The sequence below is a fragment of the Leopardus geoffroyi genome, chromosome B2 (assembly GCF_018350155.1).
Source record: "Leopardus geoffroyi isolate Oge1 chromosome B2, O.geoffroyi_Oge1_pat1.0, whole genome shotgun sequence".
Classification (NCBI taxonomy): Eukaryota; Metazoa; Chordata; class Mammalia; order Carnivora; family Felidae; genus Leopardus; species Leopardus geoffroyi.
In genome coordinates, this window is record NC_059332.1 from 62,646,641 (window position 1) to 62,673,777 (window position 27,137).

General features: G+C 35.7%; 1 protein-coding gene across 4 annotated transcripts in view; it reads left to right on the forward strand.

Annotated features, from left to right (window-relative positions):
- ADGRB3 (adhesion G protein-coupled receptor B3) overlaps positions 1-27,137 on the forward strand; it is a 734,277-nt gene that overhangs the window by 546,063 nt on the left and 161,077 nt on the right. For all 4 annotated transcript variants that reach the window (XM_045498673.1, XM_045498672.1, XM_045498671.1 and 1 more), the window contains 2 exons: positions 22,816-22,942; positions 24,558-24,661. In XM_045498673.1, coding sequence (XP_045354629.1) covers positions 22,816-22,942; positions 24,558-24,661 — 231 coding nt within the window. The remainder of the gene's footprint in view (positions 1-22,815; positions 22,943-24,557; positions 24,662-27,137) is intronic.

Genomic DNA, 27,137 nt, shown 5'->3' on the forward strand with positions numbered 1-27,137 from the left:
AAATAAATAAATAAATAAATAAATAAATAAATATTCTAAAAAAAAAAATAAAAAAGAACCCCTTTCATTTTTGGCTGAAACATACTCTTCAGGTTTAGAAACAAACTGAAATCCCTACATATCCCAGCCTTCCTTTCGGCTAAATCTGGCCAAGCTCTAGTCAGTGAGACCTAAACAGAAATACGCTGACTTTCAGGAAGTATCCTTAAGGAAAGGAAGAAAGTTCTCTTTCTATTTATTTCTTCATATTGGCTGGAATGGAGGTGATCTGCCAGAAGCTGGATAAGTTTGTGATGATATTGGTGCTTGAACTACAGGTCACAGAATAAAACAATAAATGAGAAGGAACCTGGGTCCCTAACACAATTGAGGATCATACCAGTACTGGGACACCTTATTTCAGATTTTATGTGAAAGAGAATATTGTCTGGAGTTTTCTGCCAAGCCTAGTCCTGTAAATCCATAATATTTTCTTTTAATCCATCTAGTGTCAGGTGCTGCCTAGTATTGTACTTGCATTATATAATTTATAACAACTCTGTCAGGTAGGCAGTATCATAAAATAACATAAAAACTGAACTAAAAGAGGCCAGCTTGCCCAAGTAGAAACCCCAGCCTTCTGTCACTGCCCATAACCTTGCCTTTCTCTGCTTTATATTATATTAGATATTTACTGGTTTATATTATCTGCTTCCCACCCAAATGTATAAGCAGGAATGTGGTTTTGTTCACAGAATCCTCAGCTGGGCCTGGAACAATATTTGTTGAATACATGAGTAGATGGCTCAAAACCCATATCTTACACACCAAGTTATATTGCTCTCCACTTTCATGACTAATTCTTTGTGGGTTACAACTAGGCTACGTGTATTTTACATATTAGAAATGACATAATCTGGAGAAATATATGCAGAAAAGCAAAGAAACTCAAGGATATATTTTATTTAGTGGAACGATTTTTATTCTTAAATATAAAAGGAAGCTTAATATTTTCTGGTCTCTATAAATCCTCATGTAGGAGTATAATTAATTTCCAGGATTGACATAGAGAATTTGCAAGAAATCAAATAAGATTGCAGTAATCACACTTAAAACAGTAAAGCATCTGAAAAAGCATCAAAACTCATTCTACTTGTTGCTGATAACTCATTTGCCTGGGAAATGTGCTTGGTGATGGCCTTTTCCAATATTGCCCTCTAATTAGCTCTGCTGAATTGGTGAAAACATAAATCACATGCAGCTACATTTGAAAAATTAAAGTGAGTGCAAGAGTTTATTTAGCCTGAAGTGGGAGAAGCCCAAGACTTTATATTTAAGAGTAATTGAGACCACACTAGTTTGAGTTTCCATTTTATGTGGAGTACTGAATTTTTCAAAAAATGACCTAACAAGAAAGCTAATTTACAGCATTCTCAAGATGAATTTAAGGCTAAAGGTGATTATCTATTGTGTATTTTTCATAAAAGTTTTATTTTAGAAAGAAAAAAACACTCCCCAGTAGAAACTGAAATATGCCCTTTTATTCCTCCAGACTAATGAACATTCTCAAAATTGAACTCCTTGACTGTACTGTTCCTTCCTTGATTTGGTGGGCAGAATATTTGAAATATTTAATTGGCTATTTATTCCTATTTCAAATCCCACTGCATACAATGAAACTATTGGTTTGATAAGAAAACTTAATGTGTTAGAAAAGAAGAATGGGCAATGTTTGATTAGAGGTCTTTGTGTGTAATCTTTATCAGCAAGTCTGAACCAGTTTTTCATCATGCTGATTTTAGAACTTTCTAGTTGATCTGTGGGCCTGAGCTGCCTCTTTGCAGCAGTAGATAGGTGGTGGGAGGTAGCAGACATTATTTTAGTTTTAAATTTATAAAGCAGTGAGAGGGAAATATGATATCATCTTGTATAACAAAGCTGATGCATAGCTTGACAAAAGTGTTTCTGTAATATGATCAAATAATGTTTCTGTTTAACCCACTAATCTAATGAGATACCCGAGTGGGTAAAAGCTGTAGATAAGGTCTTCATTTCACAGAGAAGTCACTTTGTTTTGTGATAAATGCAAATACTTAGTACAAAATTAAAGTTCGTGCACATGAACAAATTCGGCTATTTGTTAATGTCTTACTCTCCCATTCCCCCTCAAAAAGCTTTCAGGTGGACATAATCTTCTTCCCTATAGATTTATTAATTCTAGGAATGAGAAAAGTCCAACAAATAGGAGGGTTAATTTGCTGTTAACTTTTACACAGCATTTACTTCATAGGTATCATGTCCCGGTTCCCAGGGAGCTTTGTTCCAAAATCATAAATGTGAATGAGAGATAGGTGTGTGTTGCTTCAACAAACATTGTCTGACAACTATGCAATAGTTGTGCATGATTTAGGATTATTGCTGTGTTTTGTTTTTAGAAATTAACATTTATCATATATTGGCTTTTGGATAAGGAAATCCTCACACAGAACCTTTTGTGGCCACACAGCATAGTCCCTTAGTTTTAATAAATTTTTTGGAACTTTTTTCATAACTGTCATGGGGCTTAATTTAGATTCCATCCATAGCAAAAATGCAGGACATTATAACATGTACTTTGCTTGATACACTCCTGGATTTTCATTCCTGCCTCACTTTTTCATATCTATGTTTGCTTAATATTATTTTATTTCTTATTATATACATTTAAACATTACCTTAAATCTTTCTATAACCATAAAAGTAAATCAAGATTGCATAGACAGATGGATCAATAAATAGATCGATAGAGAGAATTTAATACAGCCTTGATTCTTTTAAAATTTTTGAAGTTTGTAGTCCATTTGCTCAATATTTACCATCCTATATGTTTAAAACTATTGTGGTTCCAAGTAGAATACTATAGTCGCTGATATTGAGGACCTGAAAATTGAGTAGGGGTGAAAGAGACCCCTGTAATCAACCACTGTACAATATGCTATTTGCTCTAAATAAACATAAAGAATGCTGTCAGAACACAAAAAGCTGGAACACCCAGCAGCCTGGAGGCATGATACTATCAGGGAAGGTTTCAAGGAGGACATGGTAGTTGACCTGAACTAGTGAAGGAAGAACATCCCATGCAGCAGGGCAAAAGAAGGAGGAGGGACATTAGCCAAGGCACAGAGACATGAGTATGCATGATGAATTTAAAAATCTTCAATTCTCCTTTTGTCCCAGTTGTCAATGGAGAATGGTATTGCACTGGCGTGTCAGCCTAATAATAAAAGACCATATATGGGACCTGATAGAGGGTCTCAGGAGCCCCTGAATATTGCAGTCTTTGCTGCTTGACTAGGGTACAGAATAAAGCATCCTCTATCCCTGATGATTCAGATCTATTTTATTTGACTGGTGGTCAGAAGACTGCCGTTATATTGTTGCCCCAAACATTATATTCAAGAGTTCAACTATATTTGTGGAAAGAAATTCTGGCAAAGGTCAACCTAAAAAGTGCCTAAAGTAACAACCAGACTGGTGATGTTAGCTGTACAGACTTGATTCCCCAAATCTGCTAAAGTTTAAAATTAAGATGAACACTCTCCAGTGGAACCATAGGGAGGTGACTTTCAAGTATACTGGTTTCTAGAAGGAAATAAGTTTTCTATCCCTATAAGAGGTCCCTCAGCGTATCATCCATGTCTTAATTTCTTAAAAAAAGTGCATATCCTCAGAAGAAAATACATCTCAAAAGATACTTCTTAATTACAAATGGGAAAAGTGGGGAAATCTACCAGATGTAGTTTAACCGAGTGATGAGTCAATATTACCAGGAATAATAGCTAAGCATATCCTTTATCTCCTAACACAATGTACCAAGAAAGGCAAAGAAAGAGAACTGTCCCACAGTGAAGATGGAGGGAACACGACAACTCCATCCTTTGCAGGATTCTGGATGGGATGCTGGATCACAAAAGGGACATTAGAAGTACAATTGGTGAATCTTGAATAAGGTTTATAGATTATTTAATAGTATATGCTAATGGTAATTATACTGTAGTTATGTCAGATTACCATGGTGGAGACAGCTGGGTAAGGATATACAGGAATTCTGTGTACTATTTTTGCAACATTTTTATGTCTAAAATTATTTCAAAATGTTAAGAAAGAACATATAAATTATGATTCTTCCCATTTCCATTTCTTCTTAGTCTTATTTTTTAAAAACAGCCAACAAAATGAACATAAACATAAATATAAACCTGTTTAATTCAACCTTTCATCTTTCAAAATGTTTATTGCTTTCAAAAGTTATTTTCTTTTCAAGAATATATTAACCGAACTCAAGCTTTTTTGCTTAAAGAGTGTAAGACCAACAAGACCACTAATGTAGCCTATCCCCACAATTCTCATGAGAGACATTTTATAGACTTCAGTGGGAGAGGGAAATTTCCAGAATGAGTAGTGGTCTTGTCTATCCTCTCATAGTAATGTTCTTAGGGCTGATTTAAAGACCTCCTCCCACCATTAAAACAAAATTTCTCTCACTTCTTGTTCGAGGAGGAGGAGTATGTCTTTCACACAATGAAATATACTTCTTAGGTCCTGATAATCCTTAAGCAGAACGTTGCTAGCCCTTTAATTCCTTACAGTTGACCTAGATTGTTACAATGAATTCAAATCTCCTGAATTGATTTAGCTGCCTTGGCTAGTTTTGCGAATGCAAATTTTCAAAATTTCTACTGGCATAGGAAACTATAATCTAAATAAATGTGTATTCCCCCCACTTCATATTTTTAGGCTGCTTCTAAATACTGACCTCATCTTAAATATTTAAAAGGTTTCAGCATCCGAGAATCTTTTTCAACTCCCCAAAAATCTAGTAAATGTCTGACAATAGTAGGCACTTTATTAACAGGATGGATGGAAGCCCTAAGCTAAAGAATTTGCTTGATTGAGAGGCTCTAATGGGTCTAAACAGAACTGCTTTCCATCTCCAAAGACTGCTGCCTGGGGTTATTTGCATTTGAATACCTAGAGTTAGTGAGAAAATTTGCTTAAGACTGACTCAAGATCAAGGTTCCTATTGAGAAGCTAAGTAATTTGAAGGGCTTTTAACACCTTGTTAAAGGTAGAGTCACAAATAGGGCCTTGCTGGGATTATCAGTGGGTGTTCCCTGTGCTGTCCACCCAGACAAAGGAAAGCACAAATGGAAGTAAGGCTGAGCCAACTCCATGCAGTTAATATGGTAAGACTGAATAATAGTCCAGAACCATGGAGTCTACTGCGGGAGACCAGAGGAAGGAGAGAACATTGGAATTTAGAACCCCCTGAGCAAGGCCACTGCAAGTATGCGTGAAATGAAGCCCCATGGCTATCAGTTCTGCAGAAACAGAAATGTAGCCTAGAGAAACCTAGAAAAGTCCTATGAAGTCCCAAGACTGTGTCTGCTTGAAAAGAATAACTAGAAACACCCCACCTATTTGTTGTAGAGCAACACTGATCAGAACCTGATGGTCTTCAGTGGATGGTATTGGCTGTCAATCAGCAGAGGAACTGGATGCCTGTGGGTTTGGAGCTGAAGAGGGCACAGAACCACCAGCCTTACTTCCACCTGTAGCCTATCTTGTCCTGAAACCATGAAGTTGCAGTTAAAACTTAAAATGCAACTGATTGAATTTAAATATCAAGTTTGGTTTTTGGGGCACCTGGATGACTGAAATGTTAACTTTGGCTCAGGTCATGATCTCGCAGTTCATGGGTTCAAGCCCCACGTCGTGGGGCTCTGTGCTGACAGCTCAGAGCCTGGACCCTGCTTCACATTCTGTGTCTGCCTCTCTCTGCCCCTCCCCCCACTCGGGCTCTGTCTATCTCAAAAATGAAGCATTAAAAAAAGTTTTTTTTTAAAGATCAAGTTTGTTTTAGTCAATGATTTATGAATCAGGCAGCATCCCATTTAGCAAATAGATAGGAGCTCTGAGGAATGATACAATCTGGAAGACATCTGTAGACAGAAAATAGGGAGGGACAAGGAAAGTGTGGATGGTATCAGGAAGGTCACCATCCTTCAGGGAACAAACAGGGTCTTATCAAGTGTATTACATCACTAATGCTGACCAGGAAATTCCAGACTGACTGGTTAAGATTATATTCCTGGAGGAGATTAAATTTGCAATTAGGTTAGATATTAAATCTCCTTTGGTGATGTGGCCTTAGCACAAGTTATTCCACTATGGACCTGTTATCTCTTTTTTAGCAGGGCTTATTGAGGAAAAAGGAAAAAGACACTCAAAGGGGCATGATTCTAATTCCCAGAACAGTAGGGGTACTTAAATAACTGCCTCCTTTTAGCTGTTCTGTTTCCAGTCTGGCTGAATAACTTTGAAAAGAGTATACCTTCAGCTTCTCTGAGTCTTGGGTGAGTGGTGTAAATCCCTCCTCAAGAAGGGGTCTCACTAAAGATTCCTCTGAAGACAGCAGCAGTGTGGTCCTTATTAGCACAGAGGAGCCCTCTGGAGGCATGGCAGTAGTCACTGAGAAGGGAGAGGGCTTATTAGTACTGCACTGAAGTCCAGGTCTGAGATCAGGACTGGCCTCTTTACCTCAAGTCTCTAAAAACCATCTGCACAATGATTGCAATTAAACTTGGGGGGGGGGGGGGGAAGTTGATTTTTATGAAGCAATAGGCACCACACAGAAAACTGGCAAAACCTGGCCTTGAGCATCTGTTTTTCCTGTCCCTTATTCCTGAGTGTTGCAGTCATAAATTTTCTATAGTTGAGTAACATGGTTGATAAGGAAGGCTGTGTGATACGGTGTTTTGTTCAAGGAATGTGGTGTTTTGTTCAAGGTGGCCTGGCTACAGGGGAAAGGAAGCAGTATGTCACCCACTGTCCCATGGGCTATGGCATACCTCAGCTCTGGTCCCACAGGGCCTTCGACTTAGCTGAACGATGCAGCAGGAGATGGATGATTTGATGTTAGCATATTTTCTCCTTTGTGCTGCTAAGATGATTAAAGACCCCTATTTGGTTCTCTTCACAGCCCCCTTGGCTGCCAAGTGGAAGAGTTCTCTGTCCTTGAGTCCTTCCTGAGGTGTATCTAAGAGTAAGATTTGAATATGCAGAATTAAGAGTAATGTGGCCATAGCTTCCCCCTACCTCTATCCCTCTGAAGCCAGCTAGATATTTAACTAAAAAAAAAAAAAAGAAAAGAAAAGAATATGATGTTGGTGATGGGGAATTTGCTTCATAGTATCTGACCCTTACATAGGGACACAAGACCCTCTAATATCCATATTTTGGGGTGTGTTTAACATTAATGTATTTGGGTGGGCACATAAAAACCTCATCTCCAATTGATAAAAAGATCAAGGCCTTTTAAATCTTACATTGTAAAACAAAACAGTCATTGCTCTATTGATATGAAAACTTTGGTCCAAAGTGGCTCATAAGTACTTGCAGTTGAATTTTTGAATGCCTTAATGCCATTACTGAGTCTGGTACCAAAAGAAGCTATTTATATTTTTAAAACAGCCCAGTCTTAGAATCCATTAGTGATATTTTCCCCATTTCTGTCAGGATTCTATATAAACTGCAGCCCTGGCCAGTCCCAGTGGAGATGTATAAACAGGAATCACTTCAGTCTATACTTTGACTCTCTGGAAAGAAAGTAGAAAAAAAGAGCAACTGAGTAACAGTGAATGATAGTCTTTTCTGTCCTGTCATATAAGATTTGAAAGAAAACATAATAAGAATATGAATAAATGAATTACTGTAAGGATAATCTGTACTCAGAACTTAAACGAAATTGTACACAACTACTGGAATATAGACAGGGGACTCCAAAAGCAAGTTCTTCCTCTTCTTCCTCTCTTTTTGTGCTGGACTTTCCTATAAAGGCAACAGATTCTTTATGTAGAATCTGTTGCCTTTATAGGAGTCTTTGTTTGGCAAGCCTGGTAGTAAAAGGAACCTAAGGAAGTGAAGAGAGCTCAGAAGGGGGAAAGAAGTAGCACTCACTAGGAGAAGTTGTAGCCACTGAGAATTTGTGGGGTCACTCACAATGGATTTTCTGAACATCTACTTATTTCTTCAGTATTTTCCCAAAGCAGCACTTAGTTCATGAAATGTCCTCACTCTCACTTGGAGGTGCCATGGATTTCTATCAGCATTTGTCTCACCCATTAAAAGGTCCAGAAGCCACATTGGTAATATAAAACTACTGCCCCAGAATGTAGTTACGATACTTCCCAGGACTGTTGTTGAACCTGTTTGTCCCTGGGAATGGCCACAGTTAAATGCTAGAACACTCAAGATACACTTAATGGCCTGAACCAGAGAGGTATGAACATACCTAACTTGTTTCTTTGTGTTAAAATTGCAAAGTTGGAAATTGTGCAAAATAAGTTTTATGTACCACTCTGAGAATAACCAATCTTCATACCAATCTTCTCAAATTTATCCTCAATAAGAAAATTTCTTATTTCCTGGGGGTTTTCTATGTATTCTAGATAGTTGGCTACAAAACTGGGTTATTTATACTGTGGAACATTATGTTGATGTCTGCTTCTCTTTAGAGAACTTGGAGTCCTCTTCTCTACATGAAATTTACTTCAGTAGCAGATAACATGTAACAACTATTCATAAAATTTATCTACCAAATATTGCAGACATATCTATGTTTTCACTTTTTTATATATACGCTTGACTATGGTTAAGAGAGAAACACGATAACTGAAGGATACAGTGAACACAACTACAGTCTGCAATCTTTGCTAAAAGATTATGTAACGCATAGGTAAATGTGCATGATGTCCTTGTTTTTAACGACTGAATCAGTAAGCAAAATTTAAAGTGGTGGTTGAACTACTTCACTATCTATGTGGATTGTTAATGTTCACATCTGTAAAGAGAACTTGAGCTATGCTGTCTTGTCACCAAGAAATAGATGTCAAAATTCCCAGAGATTCTGCAGCCTTTACCTAATAAGAATAATAATATAACATATATTGTGCTATACATATAATGTACATTATAGTAATGGGTCTGAGGCCGTCAGAAATGAGATATGAAGATGGGAGAAGCAGCCAGGGTTTTATATTAGTGAAGCTATATTAATTATGACAGAGAAGGTTTTTCTATTATAAGCTTCATTTTTAAGATGCTTGAAACTTTCCCACAGGAATTTCTCTCATGACAGGTTTTTTTTTTTCTTTCTCTCTCTCTCTCTTTTTTTTTTTTTTTTTTTTTTTGTCCTACTAATGAAAATAAGGAGATTGGTTTTTAATGTTTTTGAAAGATTTTATCTGGGAATAAAAGTGTTTTTCTATCCATTAGAACAGTTTTAAGGTACTTTACTTTCTGAATCCTCAAAACAAATAGCTTTTTAATGACCTTCAAACTTGTCTCCAATGAAGAAGTTTAGTGCCTTTGGTGTATTAGACAGTTTGATTTGCAAATAATTAAATTACAAGCATTACCCAATGCTTCCTCTGCAAATTATTATGTCCCCAAATAGCAGTTAGCCCACTGCACCTTACAAATGAGGGAAACTTGCAATTAGTCAGTCAGTTACTGAAAATTAGCCATTCCTACAATGTAAGTGCTGTGGGTACAGTTTTGTATGTGCTGAAAAAGAAACTAGAGCTGAAAATTAGTTGTTGGGCACTGACATGACACAGTCAAATATAAGTGAGCTCTGTTAACAAAGGAGAGAGCAGTATCAAGCTAAAATAGTAGCCTATATGATCTACTTTTTGTTTAAAATCTCACTAAGACAGAATCGCCTCATTCTCAGAGCTCAACAGATTGAGATCCACTCAGGAGACACAGGTTGAGATCCGAAACTGGAAAGGCCTTGACTGCTCATTAAAATGTTAATTATGCCGTGGAGGGTTCAATGCTGTCCTTCAACCATGAATTTTCACTGCTTGCCTTATTAATGTAGAAAGTAACCATAGTTCCAGAGGAGCAGTGGCATGATAGGAAGATAGAATGCACATTTATTTAAATGTACAGCAACACGTTATTTCTTTACATGCCAGACTTTTGAGAAATGGGCTCATGTACTTCTTCCTCTTTGTCACCACAGCACTAGCCACACCCGTACAGTTTCTAATTGTGTTCGACGTTTCTGGAATTTTCTTAATTGGGATGGAAATGGACAAGCTTATATTTGTCTCCACTCTGAGGGCAGAGACTATAAATTCATAGAATATATTCTGCCCTTTCAAATTTTTTCATGAGAATTTAAAAATCAACTTAAGCATTAAGCATCATTAAGCATTGCACTTTAAAAAGTCATGTTGCATAATTCACTTAGAGACATTCCTGCTTCTTTATTATCCTTTTTGCATGTGCTACCGTTGAGGATTTAAGCACAGGCTATCCTTGCTTTTCCATTGCTACTCTGAGATCAAATCACCATGTAATCAAGTGTGTACAGCTTGGCAAATCAATGGTATGAGATGTTCAGGAGTCTTAGAACAATGCTTTCTTTGTGAACCTGTGTCAGCTCTAGCACACACTCTACCCTCACTTACCTAACATCTTTTTGCTGTGTGGGGAGTGGGTAACTTATGCCATCCGACAAAAGAGATCTGTCTTCAAGATCCCTAAAAGCCAGAAGTTTGTAGAAATCACTACATTCTTCTAATTTCATATATTATTACTCTTGACCTATACTTATCAGAGCATTTATTATAAATAGTCCTAATATCCAAAGAAAGTACTTTGAATGGAAGGTTTTCACTGATAATTTCATGGTAATGGTAGTGTTTGGGAGATAGAAAGATTACATCCTTTGCATTTCATGTCAGAATATGACATGGATTCCTTCCCTGGTAATAGATACTTTTCTTCTTCATATTTCACTAGCCTACCAGTGATGTAAAATTTGATTTAGCTGTTGGCCATGTGGTTATATGATCCCAAAGGTTTAGTAATCTGGGGTTCTGTTTCTAGTTCTTAAAATCCTTATAGTAACAACAAAAAAAGTTCATGGTGAAAATCAATTCATACTATCTCTTTCTTCTTCATAGAGGACGTTAGTTACTTTGTTAGTTTTAACTTTGGTTCTTCTTTTTTTTTTTTTTTCAACGTTTATTTATTTTTTTGGGGACAGAGAGAGACAGAGCATGAACGGGGGAGGGTCAGAGAGAGAGGGAGACACAGAATCGGAAACAGGCTCCAGGCTCTGAGCCATCAGCCCAGAGCCTGACGCGGGGCTCGAACTCACGGACCGCGAGATCGTGACCTCGCTGAAGTCGGACGCTTAACCGACTGTGCCACCCAGGCGCCCCTAACTTTGGTTCTTCTGAACGTGGACTTTGGCATTCCCCTCTTAAACCTGGAAATGTTATGATGCCACCATAAGAGATAATGTTTCGTGGATAATCTTGTTCATGTTACTTGACTCTTCTGACATGGTCTCTTGTTAATAAAATGGTATATGTGATCATCACAATATATTGCATTTATTTAGGAATGTTAACTTTAGATATACGATTTTCATTCCCATTAACAATGTCTAGTCCATATAACCACTAAATAAATAGTTGTATAAGATACCATTATCTTCAGTTTCATCAACACAGTATCTCTATAAGACAGGTAGAACATGCACCTGTCAAATTTTATAAATGAGGACACTGAGTGCCAGAGTAGGTTAGGATTTCTCCCAGATAATAGTACTCTGCTGTGGTGCAGCTGAAACCAGAAGCCAAGTTTCCCAGTGCCATATCTGTGACTTAAAAAAACAACAACAAAAACAGAAACTATCTGTAGGATAAAGATACTTGTTTTCCCATAGATTCTATAGATAATGTTTAAAGGGGAGCAAAATTGGCAAGCTCTTTTGAAACTAGTCACAAGCAAATTCAAGGTATAATTTTAATTAGAAGGGAAAAAAAACCTGGTGGAAAGTTATTCTAATATTTACTGAAGCCATTACTATGAATTTGATTTGGTGCGTATACTTATCTGTGTCATCACATAGGTACAAAATGTTTGCAGCATGGCTTTTATTGAATGAGCTTTTTCACTTTAAACACCGTAATGCTGGGATATTGATTAGTTTTTAAAGAATTCAATAGTTGCAAATGAATGATATTGTAACAGTGCAAAGTTACTTGAATAAATCTAAGACTATGAACCACCTGGTTTTGAACAGATTATTTTCTTAGTTTATATTTTAATTGAATCCAGCTTTTCACATACAGGCCACTTTATTTCATTTCTGTTTGTATATGGTAATACTTTGTTCTACCACTCCAATCATTTCCATATCCTTTCTACTTATAACCATGTTCCCAAATTGCACATAATATACTGAGGGAGTGAGCAGAGAAACATTGCCCTAATACTCCAGATTCCCTTTGTCAGAGTTCTAAGAATATTATGTCATCCAAATAGTTATTTAAACCATATAAATCTCCAACGATCCCTGATTTTTGCATTTTCTATGTAAGCAATGATGAATCATATTTTTGGTTGTATGATTAACTCAAGATTTAAAATTTCTATTTTTTGAAACTAATAACTCTGACATCAAAATCGCATATTCCCAGCTTTATCCCAGAAACAAAGCATCAGGATTTTGAGTGAATTAAACTTCACCTTCTAATTGATGTCTTAGTTTCACATCTCAGTAGTAGTAAGTTGTTGAGATCTATCCTTCTTTTGGGTTAACATTACAGACATATGCTCAAATTTTTAACTTAGAAAACAGCTAACCTGTGACCCAGTGCCAGAAGTATGACTAGATCACTTTACAGCCAAGCCACATCATAATTATAATTTCAAATGGAATGGGGGAAAAAAGTTGTATAATACAAATAGCTGCCTAAGACGCTTACTCAGTAATTCTGCTGTTGAATGTTTTTGTGCCAGAGTTTTAGCCGACAGAAAATTTTTGTGAATCATTGGTGTACCTTTGAGAGTGTTTTAAGAAATGCTTTTGACAAATAATGTTTTAAACAGTATAGTGATTTGATTTAGAGGTATTAAGAACTATGGAAGAATTCACAACTCTAATAATTTCTCCCCAAGGTATTGTCAGGGAGGAAGACTTTCCTCTGCCCTTCAGAGTCTTTTAGTTGGACTAAGAATCAAATTGACATGAGACAGATTAGCAGGAGAAAATCAAATGTAATTTCTTCTGTACGGGAAATCCACACAGAATTCCAAAGGCAGTCAGGCAAAACGAGGTATATGTGTAATCCTGAACCTAGGAGAAAGGGGGTAGGAGTCTGTGTTCTTCAAAGGGAAAGAACACACTTCACAGGAAGATGTAAAAGAGTATGCAAACAAATGTTTGCTGGGCTAAGCAGAAACAATGGAACATAGACGACTGTGAGATTTTAATTCTCAAAATACTGTCACCTTTTCTGATCACTGTCCCTGCATGTTCTTAACTCTGGTTGTGTACTCTCTTTGTATCTACCCCTCACTGAGAAAACAGAGGAAGGGGAATCTGCTTTTAAGTCTTGCAGACTTGGGTTCAATTCCTGGTACAGCCCTTTACCAGCTGGGCAGCCTTACTATAGCCATAATTTCTTGGCTTCATTTATTTCTTTTAAACATATAACAATAAAGCCAAAGACAGGCAGTCCAGGGCTTGCATGGTTATTATACAGATTGAGGTATCTAGGCAACTTCCAACTCTAGGCTCTTACATCTCTAGGATCTTCATGATTCTAGATGGATGCATTGGGTCCATTTGTCTCATATTCCTATCTGGGGAAATAACAACAATAACTACCTTGACATTTAGATTTAGGATTAAAAAATATATAAAGTATCTACCATAGGACCTATCAATGAGTTATACACTCTATAAATGTTAGCTGTTATTTTCATTACCATGATTATTATATTTGCCTATTGACTAATTAATGATGGCAGCTAGCATATTTTAACCTTTAATTATTAATAAATCATGGTGAGGATATTTATACATATTTATAACCCAGTAGATTGGCCTTCTTAGTGTTATTTCTTCCCATACTTTTTTCTACTCTTACTATTTCCAATTTTAAAAACAACAGGGACACCTTGGTGGTTCAGTCAAACATCTGACTTGAGCTCAGGTCATGATCTTGTGGTTCCTGAGATCAAGCCCCATGTCGGGCTCTGTGCTGACAGCTCAGAGCCTGGAGCCTGCTTCAGATTCTGTCTCCCTCTCTCTGCCCCTCCCCCACTCACACTCTGTTTCTCTCTCTCTGTCTCTCAAAAATAAACATTGAAAAAATTTAAATACAACAACAAAAAAGATAATAGTTTTCCCATTTTATCGGTTTTGTTTTTGTTTTTGTTTTGCTATTGAGTTATAAGAGCTCCTTATGTATTTTGGATTTTAACCTCTTATCAGATCAATGGTTAGCAAATATTTTCTCCCATTCCATAGGTTGCCTTTTCACTCTGATATTTGTTTCCTTTATTGTGCAGAAGGCTTTTAGTTTGATATAATCCACTTGTCTACTTTTGCTTTTGTTGCTTTTGGGAATGTACTTTGGGAATGATCATTGCCAGCGGCAAGGGGGTGGGGTGGGGAGGAAATGGAGAGTTTCTATTTAACAGGTGTTAAATTTCCGTTATGCAAGATGAATAAGTTCTAGAAATCTGATGTACAACATTGGTTGTATGGTGCATTTAAAAAATTAAGAAGATAGGGCACCTGTGTGGCTCAGTCAGTTAAGCATCCACCTCTTGGTTTCAGCTCAGGTCATGATCTCTGGGTTCATGAGTTCAAGCCCCACATCAGGTTCTGTGCTGAAAGTGTAGACCCTGCTTGGGATTCTCTCTCTTCCTCTCCCTGCCCCTCCCCTGCTTGTGTTGCCTCTATCTCTCTCAAAATAAATACAATTTTTAAAAAACTTTAAAAAATTAAGTAGATCTCATTTTAAGTATTCTTACTACAATTTGAAAAGTAAGTAAGTAAGTAAAATAAAAACTAATACTGGCAATAAAGCTGGTGCTACCATTCTTGTAAATGATGTTCAGTGACCCCTAAAGGGCAACATGTTCATGGTTTTAATGTGTATTTTATGACAAAGAGGCACTACACCTGCAAGATAATTTCCATTGAAGCCCTCAAACTCCAAAAGACAAAGTGGAAATCTAATATAGCCACAAAATAACCTAGCTTAGCATCTGCATCATATTAGATACTGAATAAATATTTGTTAAATAAACAAATGAATTAATGATGTAGGAAAGTCCAGCTTTCTATATCAGGTCAAAATCAATACCAGGTATTTACTCAACAAATATTTATTGAGCATCTATTATGTGTCAGCCACTCTTTTAAGATCTGGGAATACTGAAATTAATTAACATAACAATATCCCTGTTCTCAAGAAGCTTACATTCCAGTAAGAAAAGACAGGTCAAAAACAAATGAGTCAAAAAATACATACATAATACATTAGATGTGATAAGTGCTGTGGGCACCAACAGATCAGGGTAAAGACAAAGGGCATATGGAAAAATATTGAATAATGTATCAATTATTATATAGCAAACATCCTCAAATATCAGTGGCTTAAAACAGCAACTTTTTAGTTGCTCATAATTATATGACTCAGCTTGTTAGGTTGAGTTCAACTGGTTGGTTCTTCTGCTATCATGGGGGGTGGCCCAGGTGAGCTTCACTGAGTATGAGAGACAGCACCAAGTACCAGACATGTGAGTGAGACTATATTAGATCAGCCAACCACAGGCTGAACCGACAAAACTGCAGTTTCATGAATGACACCAGATAAAACCATCAGAAGGATTGTCTCATCATGAGACTGCAGTTCTCTCTGGGAGTTCAGCCTGTGGTTGACTGGTCCAATATAGTCTCACTCACATGTGTGGTACTTGGTGCTGTCTCTCATACTCAGCAAAGCTCACCTGGGCTATCCCTCATGATAGCAGAATTTCAAAATGATAAGAGTAGAAACTATGAGATCTCTTGAGTCCTAAGCTCAGAAGTCACAAATCATTTCCAGTGCATTCTTCTGGTTAAATCAAGTCACAGGGCTTACCAAGATTAAAGGAAGAGGAAATAGACTGTACCTTTTGATGCAAAGAGTTATATAGAACTCACGGCCATTTTTAACCTACTATAGATAGGGAGTTACTATCTTATAGTGGAAAGTCAGTAATGACGTCTCTGGTGGGATGACATAGTGCAGAGACCTACATGATATGAGGGAGTAAGCAATGTAACATCCTTGAGGAGTGCATTCTGGGCCAAGGGAATTCCCGTCAAAAAATGCCAAGGTGGGACAACAAAAAGCTCAGTGTGCTTGGAAGTCATGGGCAGAGGCAAGTGTGTTATGAGATGAAGGTAGAGAAGCAATGACAGACCATATAGTATAGGTCCTTATAAGCCATTGTAAGGTGTTTGTCTTTTAGTCCAATTGAGATCAGAAGAACCACTGACAGAGTTTTGAACAGAGTGACAAGAGTTGACAAATGTTTCAAAAGGATCTCTCCAGCTGTCATGTTGAAATTGAACTTCAGGTTATGTGGCAAAAATGGGAACAAGGAACCCAGTGATGGGATTTACCCAGGCAAGAGACAATGGTAACTTAGAATAAAAGGGTAGAACTGATAGCATTTTCTAGAACAAGTTGTAATAAGGCAGAAAACATATACTGGATTGTGTGCAGTCTTCCCATCCAGATTGTCAGCTTCTCTAAGAAAGAAATTATATTAATTTTTTAATGTGTCTTTAGCATTTCAAAAGCACATTAAATACTTATTGACTGATTAGCGAAGACTCCAGTCTTGCTGCTGGATTGAAAATAATCACTACATCATGCTGAATCTTTCAGAGTTCATCATCAAATGATGTTTGAAGACCAAAAACAAATAGATGGGCCTGTTAAGATCCATTGATACTCTTCAGATTACATTTCTACTATATGCTGAAGAACAGCAAATGAATTAGAACTGAAACGATTTGTCTGGATCCAGCAGTATTAGTCATTTCTTGAATGCAAATAATCATTAAATTAACTAAACAAACATCATTTAGTCCCTACTAAGTGAAAAGCAGTATGGCAGAGATTCAAAGGCAAACAAGATACAATTCTCAAAAATACTAATATTCTAGTATGGCATAAAGAGTATTAATTTTATAATTGAAGAAAGTGAAGTAAATTTATCACCTAATATTCTGGTGTTGGATAGAAAGCATTAGTAGACACACAGGATTGTGGGGAGGATCTAAATATAGAGTATTCCTGGAACTACTTCATTTCTCTATAACAAATTAGAAATCTAGTATTTTGGTAGAGGCATTACTATTGATTCCAGGCCCAGTATGATGGATGATAAGTGCTCTTTCTGGTGGTAGCAAAGTACCTGCTTCTAAATTTCATCCTAGTGAATGAAGTATATATGCTTTATGTGGGTGTTAATCTTTATTTATTGTGATACACACACACAAACACACACACACTAGTATATAATGTTATATACAGACACCATTATGATTGACATAAAATAATTTTGAATAACAATTGAATGATAATACAGAGAATATTTTTAGAAGGAAAAAGAACTTACAACTGTTACCCATTATTGTGTTCTCAGAATTTGCAATTTAATTTTTTTAATGTTTATTTGAGAGAGAGAGAGAGAGACAGAGAGAGCAAACAAGGGAGGGACAGAGAAAGAGAGGGAGATACAGAATCCGAAACAGGGTCCAGGCTCTGGGATGTCAGCACAGAGCTGGACGTGGGGCTTGAACTCACAAACTGTGAGATCATGACCTGAGCTGAAGTCGGATGCTTAACCAACTGAGCCACCCAGGCGCCCCTCAGAATTTGCAATTTAACTTTTACTATATCACCCAAACAGTAAATGATCTCACTAAAGAGATATTAGAAGTTTCACGTAATGAAAAATTGGTATAAAATCAATGTTTTTCTTTAATGTATCATAGGATATATTACTTAAATATACATTATAAACCATAGAGTATGACAATCTATCTACCTTTTGCTAACTTTCTCCATTGATAACTCAGTTTGTTAAAACTGTGACAGTAGTGCAACAATGCTTGCAAGTGTAAATATGCATGACATTCTTATAACTTCATAGGACATGTTACATTCTGTTCTAAAACAGATTGCAGTTAAAATTTAGCATTGAAAACCTCTGGTATAGAAGTGAGAAACCCAACTTTGCCTCTCAGTCTGACTTAAAACAAGTTTCCTAAATTCACTGTACTTTACTTGTCTTATAAAACTAAGTGGTTGGGATAGATCAGTGATTCTCAACCCTGGGTGCACACTTGAATCATCTGGGGAGCATTAGAAAAGTAATAATGCCCAGGGACCACCCTAGAGCTTAATTTTTAAAGGACTCCAGATTAATGGAATCAAGTGTAGAAAACCAATGGGCTAGATGATCATTAAGGTTACTTCTGCCAAAACTTTCTAATTTTATATTCATTGTGTTTTGACATAGTAACAATTGCTAGAGATAACAATATTTTCAGTTTTTGTATGGCCTAAAAAGTAGAAATTACCCTCAAATACTGTTTCAAAACAAAATTGAGAATATTTTCTCATTTGTACTTCAAAATTTTCTGTTCTGTGGGAGTAATTTACACCAAGAGCCATATATACATCATTTATTTGGGTGTAACATATACATTAAAATAGTACAGGGGCACCTGGGTGGCTCAGTCAGTTAAGCATCCCACTCTTGATATCAGCTCAGGTCATGATCTCACAGTTCATGAGAATGAGCCCCATGTCAGGGCACTTTCAGTGTAGAGCCTGCTTGGATTCTCTCTCTCTCTCTCTCTCCCTCCCTCTCCCTCACTCTCTCTCTTTCCTCCCCTTCTTCTCTCTCTCTCTCTCTCTCTCTCTGTCTCTCTCTGTGCTCTCTTTCTCTCCAAATAATTTTTAAAAATAAATAAAAAATTAAAAAAATACAGATTCAACTATTTTTTAGATATTAATGACCATTATGATGGGAAACAATTGCTTTCTTTCAGTACACATTCATTGTAAAAATAGTATACTCAGAGGTTGTGTGTAGATTTTTTTGAATTGTCGTTGTATCTATGTTGATTTTGGAGAAATGGAGTATTAATATCCTAAAAGATAATAAATATCCTAAAGTGTATAACTTATTCATAATAAATACTTTATGCATTGATTTATTATGAAACAGAATAGACAGTTTTATAAAAGAATGATTCAAGTGAAATGCCTGGTTGTATTGATACGTTAAAAGGTAAAAGTTTCATTTCGTGAAATGTGTCACTAAGTTTTTTCTATCAGGTTTTACTAAGCAACTTTGTCACAGGGAACAGATAATTTTTTCTGTAATCTTAAGTACTAATGAATAGTCACATGTTATATTGTTTAAAACTCCCATGAAATCAAGAACCCAATGATATACTCAGATCCAAAAAGAAACCAGATAGATTGTTAGGAAATTTGGGAAAGGTCTCAAATAAATATTAAGCTAGAAAGTAATAATGGATTTTGTGTCTCATATTTTCACAGAATTCTGTGCTTGTGGGTATGTACGTTTGAATACTTTGTCCAGGCAGACTCTTCTTTTAGCCAGCCTAATAATAGGAAGAAGGAGAAGAGGTACAGATGACAGCTAACAGCTAACATGGGTGAATGTAGGTGTAACCAACAAAGAATGTGCTGGCTGTATGGAATTTCTGCAGGCCTAGTTATTTTTGAAAGCTATTTGAAATAAATTTTAATGCCCAGAAAAGACATTGTTAAAAGGAAATATTTGATTTTCAGTATAATATGTATATCTGTATCATCATTCTATGTTCACTTCTGACATCATCAGTCTGTTTTCCTTATTATATCTTTACTGTTCATACATATTTTGTTGTATTTGTTTGCCTTATTGATGGAAACCTGGAGTTAGTAACTAAAAACAATTCACAGATAAACCATTAATCATAACATGCAAAACTATGACATTGGAAGGATAATATGACTGCTGGAATAGTCCACATGTTTGAAAATCTTGTTCTTTGCAGACTGGGGAAGTATTTTGCTTCACATTAGCTCTACCAAATATCAGTTTGCTTTACAAGGTCTCCCTGAAATCAATCAGACACATGTACCATGCTTTCAAAGAATTTTGTACAGTAGGAATAAGCTATGAAATGTTTGAAAATACAAGTGACACATACTATAGGTTTTGTAATAATAATGACATGTATGCTTGTATTTAAAAACTAATTTATGAGTTTATATGGTTTTAAAATATCAAGAGGTTTTATGAAATAATATAAAGTATAGTATGAGAATGGCATCATGTTTTTTTGCTCAGCTTCTACCAAATGTAGAAGTTGGGTAATTGCCTCTGACCTTTCAATATCTTCTCCACTACTCATCTCCAAATCCTGATGTTCTCCTATCAGATGCATTATTTTGTATTTTATACCTTGTTTTAAACCAGGAAGTGCACATTATACTATACTCAGTCACTCATATTATTATTAGTTTAATCACATAAAGTCAACAAAGGGAAAATAATTACAAAGGAATGTAGGGACATAGGCTAAGTAGTAGCCTCAGGAAGGTGCACATGAAGAGGGGATCCGTGAGATTTGAAGCATTTCATGCTTGGGGTGGAGTGAGACTGGTGTCACTTACTTTCCAATTTTGCCTGAGGCTGGGCTAGGTCAGCAATGCAATCATTGTACAAACAAAACAGACTAAATTGACCTACTTTTCTTAAGATGTCATATAAAATTTACATGATCTTTGGAGTCTAGCAGCATTGTATTGAACATAGACTTTATATCTGACAGCCAAAGTTTAGTGACGCTAATATTTTCTTGAGTAAACAAACTTTCATTACCTGGATATAAATATATAACTGTCTCATATGAGGTCTTATTTACAGTAAAGTTTTTCCTTATTAAGACTTTGTTTTATTTGTCATAGCTACATAATGTGAAAAGTTTAAGTACTAGACTCCATCTTGAAAGCACAGATATAGCATTAAAGTAGAGCTGCCATCCAGGCTGAATAATGCAGAGGTTATGTTTTAAAACACGTCAGATTCCCTTAACTATATCTTTCTTCTTTAAACTTTAATCAACTAAGATAAATGTTTTTCATTTGGCCTTAACTGTTTGTCTCAAGAAGATAGAAGACAGATAGTTAATGAAATAAATTGAAGTGCTGCTATGGTTAGGAAGAACTGAAATTTAATACTGTTGCAGTTGGTTGAAGGTATAACTGATATATATTTTTAAATTTGTCATGGCTGCATGACATCATGAGAAAGAAAAGAGACCTCCTAATTTTGAATTGGTAATACTTAAAATTCTTTGGCTGAACTTAGGTAAATATTTTATGTAGTCCTCCTCAAATGCAGTGTATTCCTTCTTAAAAGAATTTGTAATTAAGAGTATTTTGAGTCATGAATATTAATGATACAAAAATCACAATACTAGAAACATTGCTTCTAGATACCAAAAAGCATAGTGTGAATTATATTCTGTAGCTCATCTTGGAGGTTCAACTGTCACAGAAAAGCCTCTCTCATTGAAATCTCTCAGAAATATACTGCATACATATTTAACCCAATAGCTTTAGGCATTCAAGGATAGAGTAGGTGAAATCAAAAGTATCCTATCAAAATTATGTGTTATTTCTTCAAATTTTAGAGTAGTTTTTAACACAGATAATAACGTGGTTTGAAATTAAAACACACACATACACAGGTTTGCTAGTTAGAGAGTTGCCATACCTGGGGGAGGGGAGGTGAAAATTGGTGCATTCAGTATATAACACGTGTAATGGTAATAAAGTTGATTGGTCGAACTCTCTAGCTTTTTTTTTTTTCTTTTTCTTTTCTTCCTCTTCCTGTAGAGTAGCTCAGTTGGGGGTGGAAGGGTTCTCCCCCCATCTTATTCCCCTACTAAGAAAGCGTAGGTTGATACCATTTTTATTGTTCTGCTGGGGTGGGAAATAAACCATATGCTTTAGAATTTTGAATGACTAGACCAAAGGCAAAATTGAAGCAGGCCCTCTTTCCCCCTTCCTACCGGACTTTGGGGTATGGTTATTCTTCCAAATGTTTTAGCAGACTTGGTGTTAGCTTAGTGTTTCTACTCCAGGGCAGAGAGGCAGGTCAGGGGAAGAAATGTCAAGGGTTTCAGAGGCGTGTTGGGCTGAATGAAGTGTGGAGTGGGAAGCTTATGTCTGAAACCTACCCCTCCCCTGGATACCAGGCAAAGGCAATGAGAGTCGTAACCAGCTGATGCCGCTGCTGCTGCTTCCCGTTTCCAGGGTGAAATTTTCACAGCAGCTAATTCTAAAGGGAGGAAAAATCCCTAACCAGCAAAGGAAAAGATCCTATCACCCAACCCAAGCTATATAACCTTTTAGGCAGGCTTTTCAGAGAAATCCGCATTTTAAAATCCAGCGTTCACGATCCAAAAATACGGACGAGAATCAGAGCTGGTATGAAAATCTGAAAAGCCTCTTTACACTCTGAGTGTTTGAAACGATCCGATGAGCATAGGAAGTGGCTGCCAACGCTCTGGCGGCTGCTCGTGCTGCCACCGCCGCTGCTGTTCCTCGCAGAGGGCTGGACAGAGCTAGTCCCGGTTTCAGCACCTCCGGCGCTGGACAGCTCTTCTGCACGCTCCTGCTTGCTTTTTCCAAACACTCTCGCTTTGCATTACTGGAGATGCATCTAAATTACGTTCTGTTCAACAACAAGTAGATTTTTTTTTTTTTTTTTCCTGACGGGAATTACAGTAGACGATTCTCTCAATTAAACTGCATTTTCTTCTTTACGGATTTGGCCGTCAGGCGTATTTATCCCGATCTCCCCCCCACCCCCCCTTTGCAGGAACGAGTCTTTGGGAACGTGGTCCACCCAGGGATGTAAAACTGTGCTTACCGATGCATCCCATACGAAATGCTTATGTGATCGTCTCTCTACCTTCGCCATTTTGGCTCAGCAACCTAGAGAAATAGTAAGTAACAAAGGGAAAACAAGGCTTTAATGCAAAGGCAGGGACATTGTGGCGAGGGTTTCTCCAGGGAACTGCATTTTAAAAGGGGAAATGGAAAATGTTGCAGGGTGGCAAAATTGGGTTCGTCTCCTCCTTAGCTTCAGTAGCTTGGTAAAATGAATTCTAGTTGGTGTGTTATAACTAAATACTACTCAATTTTATGTCTTCTAACTTGAAATTTCTGCAGTATAGTTTTGAGGATGTACTCCATCATATTACTAATATGCTGCAAACTTTCAAATAAAAATAATTGCCAACTTAACCTTTATTTTGGAACTGAAAAGCTGGTCTGGGGAATTTGTGAGAATACTGTTGGTAATAGAATGAAGACCCCAGACACTATAAGCCAAACATATTGCATATCTGCATTGGGTATTTTCAGTACAGGTTTTCTGGGGGTGTCCTTGGATATTTATTTTTAAAAAAACAAATGAAGTTTTCATGAAAGCACAGACTGCCTGAAACTGTAAAATCATTCCTTAAAAGTGTATAGGCTTGTAAAAAACTAGTTTCTGAAATAGACAGCTGCATAAACTATCTAAAAGAAAAATAATATCCTTATAAAACGCAGTTTGAAGATTATTTCAAAAATTGAAATATTGAAAATAATTATTTAGATGAATGTGACTTTCTGTCTAAATTTGGCCTAAATATGCCTCACTCTTCTTACTTATTTTGATGACAGAAATACATAATATAATTTAATGTGCATACCTAAGGTTTGGAATACACTTGATCTTAAAGTGTATTTCTTCAAACTTCCAGTATTAAAAATAAGAAAAACAATAGATTTCATTAGTTAGTATCATGTTAGTGTCTAAAGAAAGAAACCTCTCAAATCAGTGACTGCTTATAATCTTTATATATGTTTCAAAATATATAAGGCTTATTTGTCAAGGTCATGTATTTCAGGGACTGATACTGGCATTATGAAAATCATCTCTGCATATTTCGTTAGAAATATAGAAAAAAACCCACAAAATATGTTTTAAGTTCCTGATTTTGAAATCTGATTTTCTTCTATATCCTTAGAGGCCAAGCAAGTGAAATTAAATAAGAGAATACTTGACTTAGAACAAAGTTGTCAAAAGTCAGAAAGTTTGAACAATTTTCAATATCTAGGCACCAGATTGGGGAAGCAATGAGTTATAAATGAGAAGATCAAAGTAAATTTTACCCAAAAACATACTGTGAAATAACTGAACTATAGTTGTTGAATAAAAATGAATGCTGCTTCAAATTTCAGCTAGAGAAAATTTAACATGTGAATATTCACCATAGTTTTAGTTTTAGTAATTTGTTGTAGAAAACCATAGTGGGTAGTATGCCATAATCAAGCATTTAAAACTCTCAGGCCTTTATTACTTCACAGTGGGAGAGAGGGGGGAGCTAGAATTAGTCATTTTAGAGGTTGAGAATATATGAACTGAGTGGTTACTGGGTAATTATCTGGTAACTATAACAACTCTATTGGCTGTTTTTGAGTAGGATAGGATAGTTTTGCTGAGTTTAGAAGTTATTTTAATTTATGAAAACGTTATCTCTCCTTCTTTTGTTTCTTTTGTTTAATTTACAGATCATGGAATCCTCTGGTACACCTTCAGTTACCCTAATAGTAGGCAGTGGCCTTTCTTGCTTGGCCTTGATCACCCTCGCAGTTGTCTATGCAGCATTATGGAGGTATGTAATCAATTAATGCACTTGCACTGGAATGCTCTGTTACTCAGATTAAACCTGGCAATATGATCATCATTATGTTTCCTTTTTAATTTACTGAAAGAAGTATTTTTAGAGCAGAGTTATTGCAGTGATTGAGCCATAATAAATGAGCTTAATAATAAATAAATAAATAAATAATAATAATAATAATAATAAAAGTTCTTACTAAATTTCTTATCTGTATTTGCCTATGATGAGAAAATAAACAGAACAGACACACTTTCCTTCCCAATTCAAATGATGGTAGCTTTCAACAAGTTGCTTATCCTCAAACATGGTATCCGTAATACTCCAAGTTTAGTCTATATTTGTTTCTATTTATCTCAATTGCCATTGAGCTTTAGAGTTTAATTGGTACAGCCAAAGTAATATCTCTGTTATATAAATATGTTCTCCAAATTCTTAAGTTTTAAACTTAAGAATTTAAGCACATGCTTTCATTATATCCCAGACAATGAGTAAATCTTCTGTATTATTAATACACAAATACCACAATGCTATAGGAAAGTCTTGTGGTTGAATGTTTCCAAAAAGTCATATTTTGCCAAACTGATTGCAAGTTAAAAATACATAAACAAGGGCATGTAATTGAAAAACTTTGTTCTACAGTATTTGAAATTGCATCTGCTTGATAGTGCATGGAAATTTACTATTTCTCTAAGATGTGTTCTATTAATAAAAATTAGACCTGTGTATTTTAGACATTATATTATATCTGTTCACATATTGGTAAACAGTACCTAACCAAATGGCCAAACTTCCAAATGGATTTAAAAATATTAAGTGTGAGACATTTTTATATCCATCTTGATTATTAAAAAATGTCCCCAAATTGGTTGTTATATTAGTAACTAGATAATTGTATATTATTTCCTGAAAACTTGTAATATTAAAATTGCACAAGTAGCTAGTCCTTGTGGTTTACTGTTACTTAAGAACAATTCAGTTGAAAAAGTAATTATAATTTAATAAAGAAATGTCATTTCATTCAACATCCTTTCAAAAAACTAATTGTTGTCCATCATATTTTATATTCTTTTGAGGATAAGAATTAATTTTCCAGGATATTAAATTGTCAGAGATACTAAAATTTTCATGCTTCAAGCAAAATATGTACATTCTTGCTCCATTGGCATAGGTACATAATAGAGGTTCTGCCTTCCTGTGGAGGAGTTATCTGGTAGTAAAACACTGACAGAGTGAGACTATCTGATAAAATATGGCCAGTCCTATGAAATGGCCTAGGCACGGCGTTGTAGACAATAGAACCCAGGCTTCATTGGTCAGTCAAGCAGACATTGCCCTGGTAATACAAGAACAAAATGCACAAAGGCTGGGAAAAAGACACCTTTGTCTTCCACAATTACCTAAATGGCACTTTTCAGAAAATGAGGCAGTGTTTAAGGGCCAGGACGTTAGGTAATCACAACTGCGTCATAATTCATACTCACTGAAGTATTTAGAACTAAGTTCCATTTCTCAATACTTAGGGTTCAGTCACCAAATCCACCTTCTTTTCTCCTCTCAATACTTATAGTCAAACTAGCAAAACCACTGCCAGTATAAATGATATATAAGGAAATACAGGATTAATTAGTCCATAATAAAGTTTTCTTTAATCCAGAAAATCCAGAGAAATCACCTATGAGTTTTCTAAGAATTACTCAAACACCTGAAAGGATCTATTAAAACTTGATGTGAAATTGAGAAATTTAGAAGACAGTACTAAGAAACAACATAAATTTTGATTCCTAAAATTTAGTTGCTAATCAACTCATTCTCTATGAATGGAATGATTGAAATAATATTAATAGATTTATAGAAGTTTCAAGATTCATAAATTATTGAGTGAATCTTGTAGCGTGACAAATTTAATGAATTTTATAAACATTAAATTTACCTTACATTACTGGATGGTATTACTGTATGGTAATACTCATGTTTTTTTTTTTTCTAATTAAAAAGTATAAATTTTTAAATTTTCCAATGATTTGTAAGATGTATGAACATCAGAATTATTTTATATATAAGATAGTATTTTGAAAACTGGTATCCCTTATAGTTCATTAGAAATGTTCATCAAAAAGTTAATACACTAAGTTATGTTCTCTTCATTTACAAATATGTTCTGTAGAGTTATATTATTACATCTAAGAACACCTGAGCATATCTTTTTAATCCGTGTATTGAAATGATGCATTTACAAATTTTGTTTAAAACCCCAAATATGTTTATAAAAAGTTTTGGAAGTTGAGACATTTTATAGAAATTTTTAAAGCAATAATGTGACTCAGTATTAATGAATAACAGAAACATCTGAAGACTCTTCACGGTGGTCAGTCTGGGTCTTTTATCACCATGATTTTCCTATTTACAGAGCAAATGATATCACTGAAACCCTTTTAATAATGTCATCTGTGTGCTTATGTTGTCATGA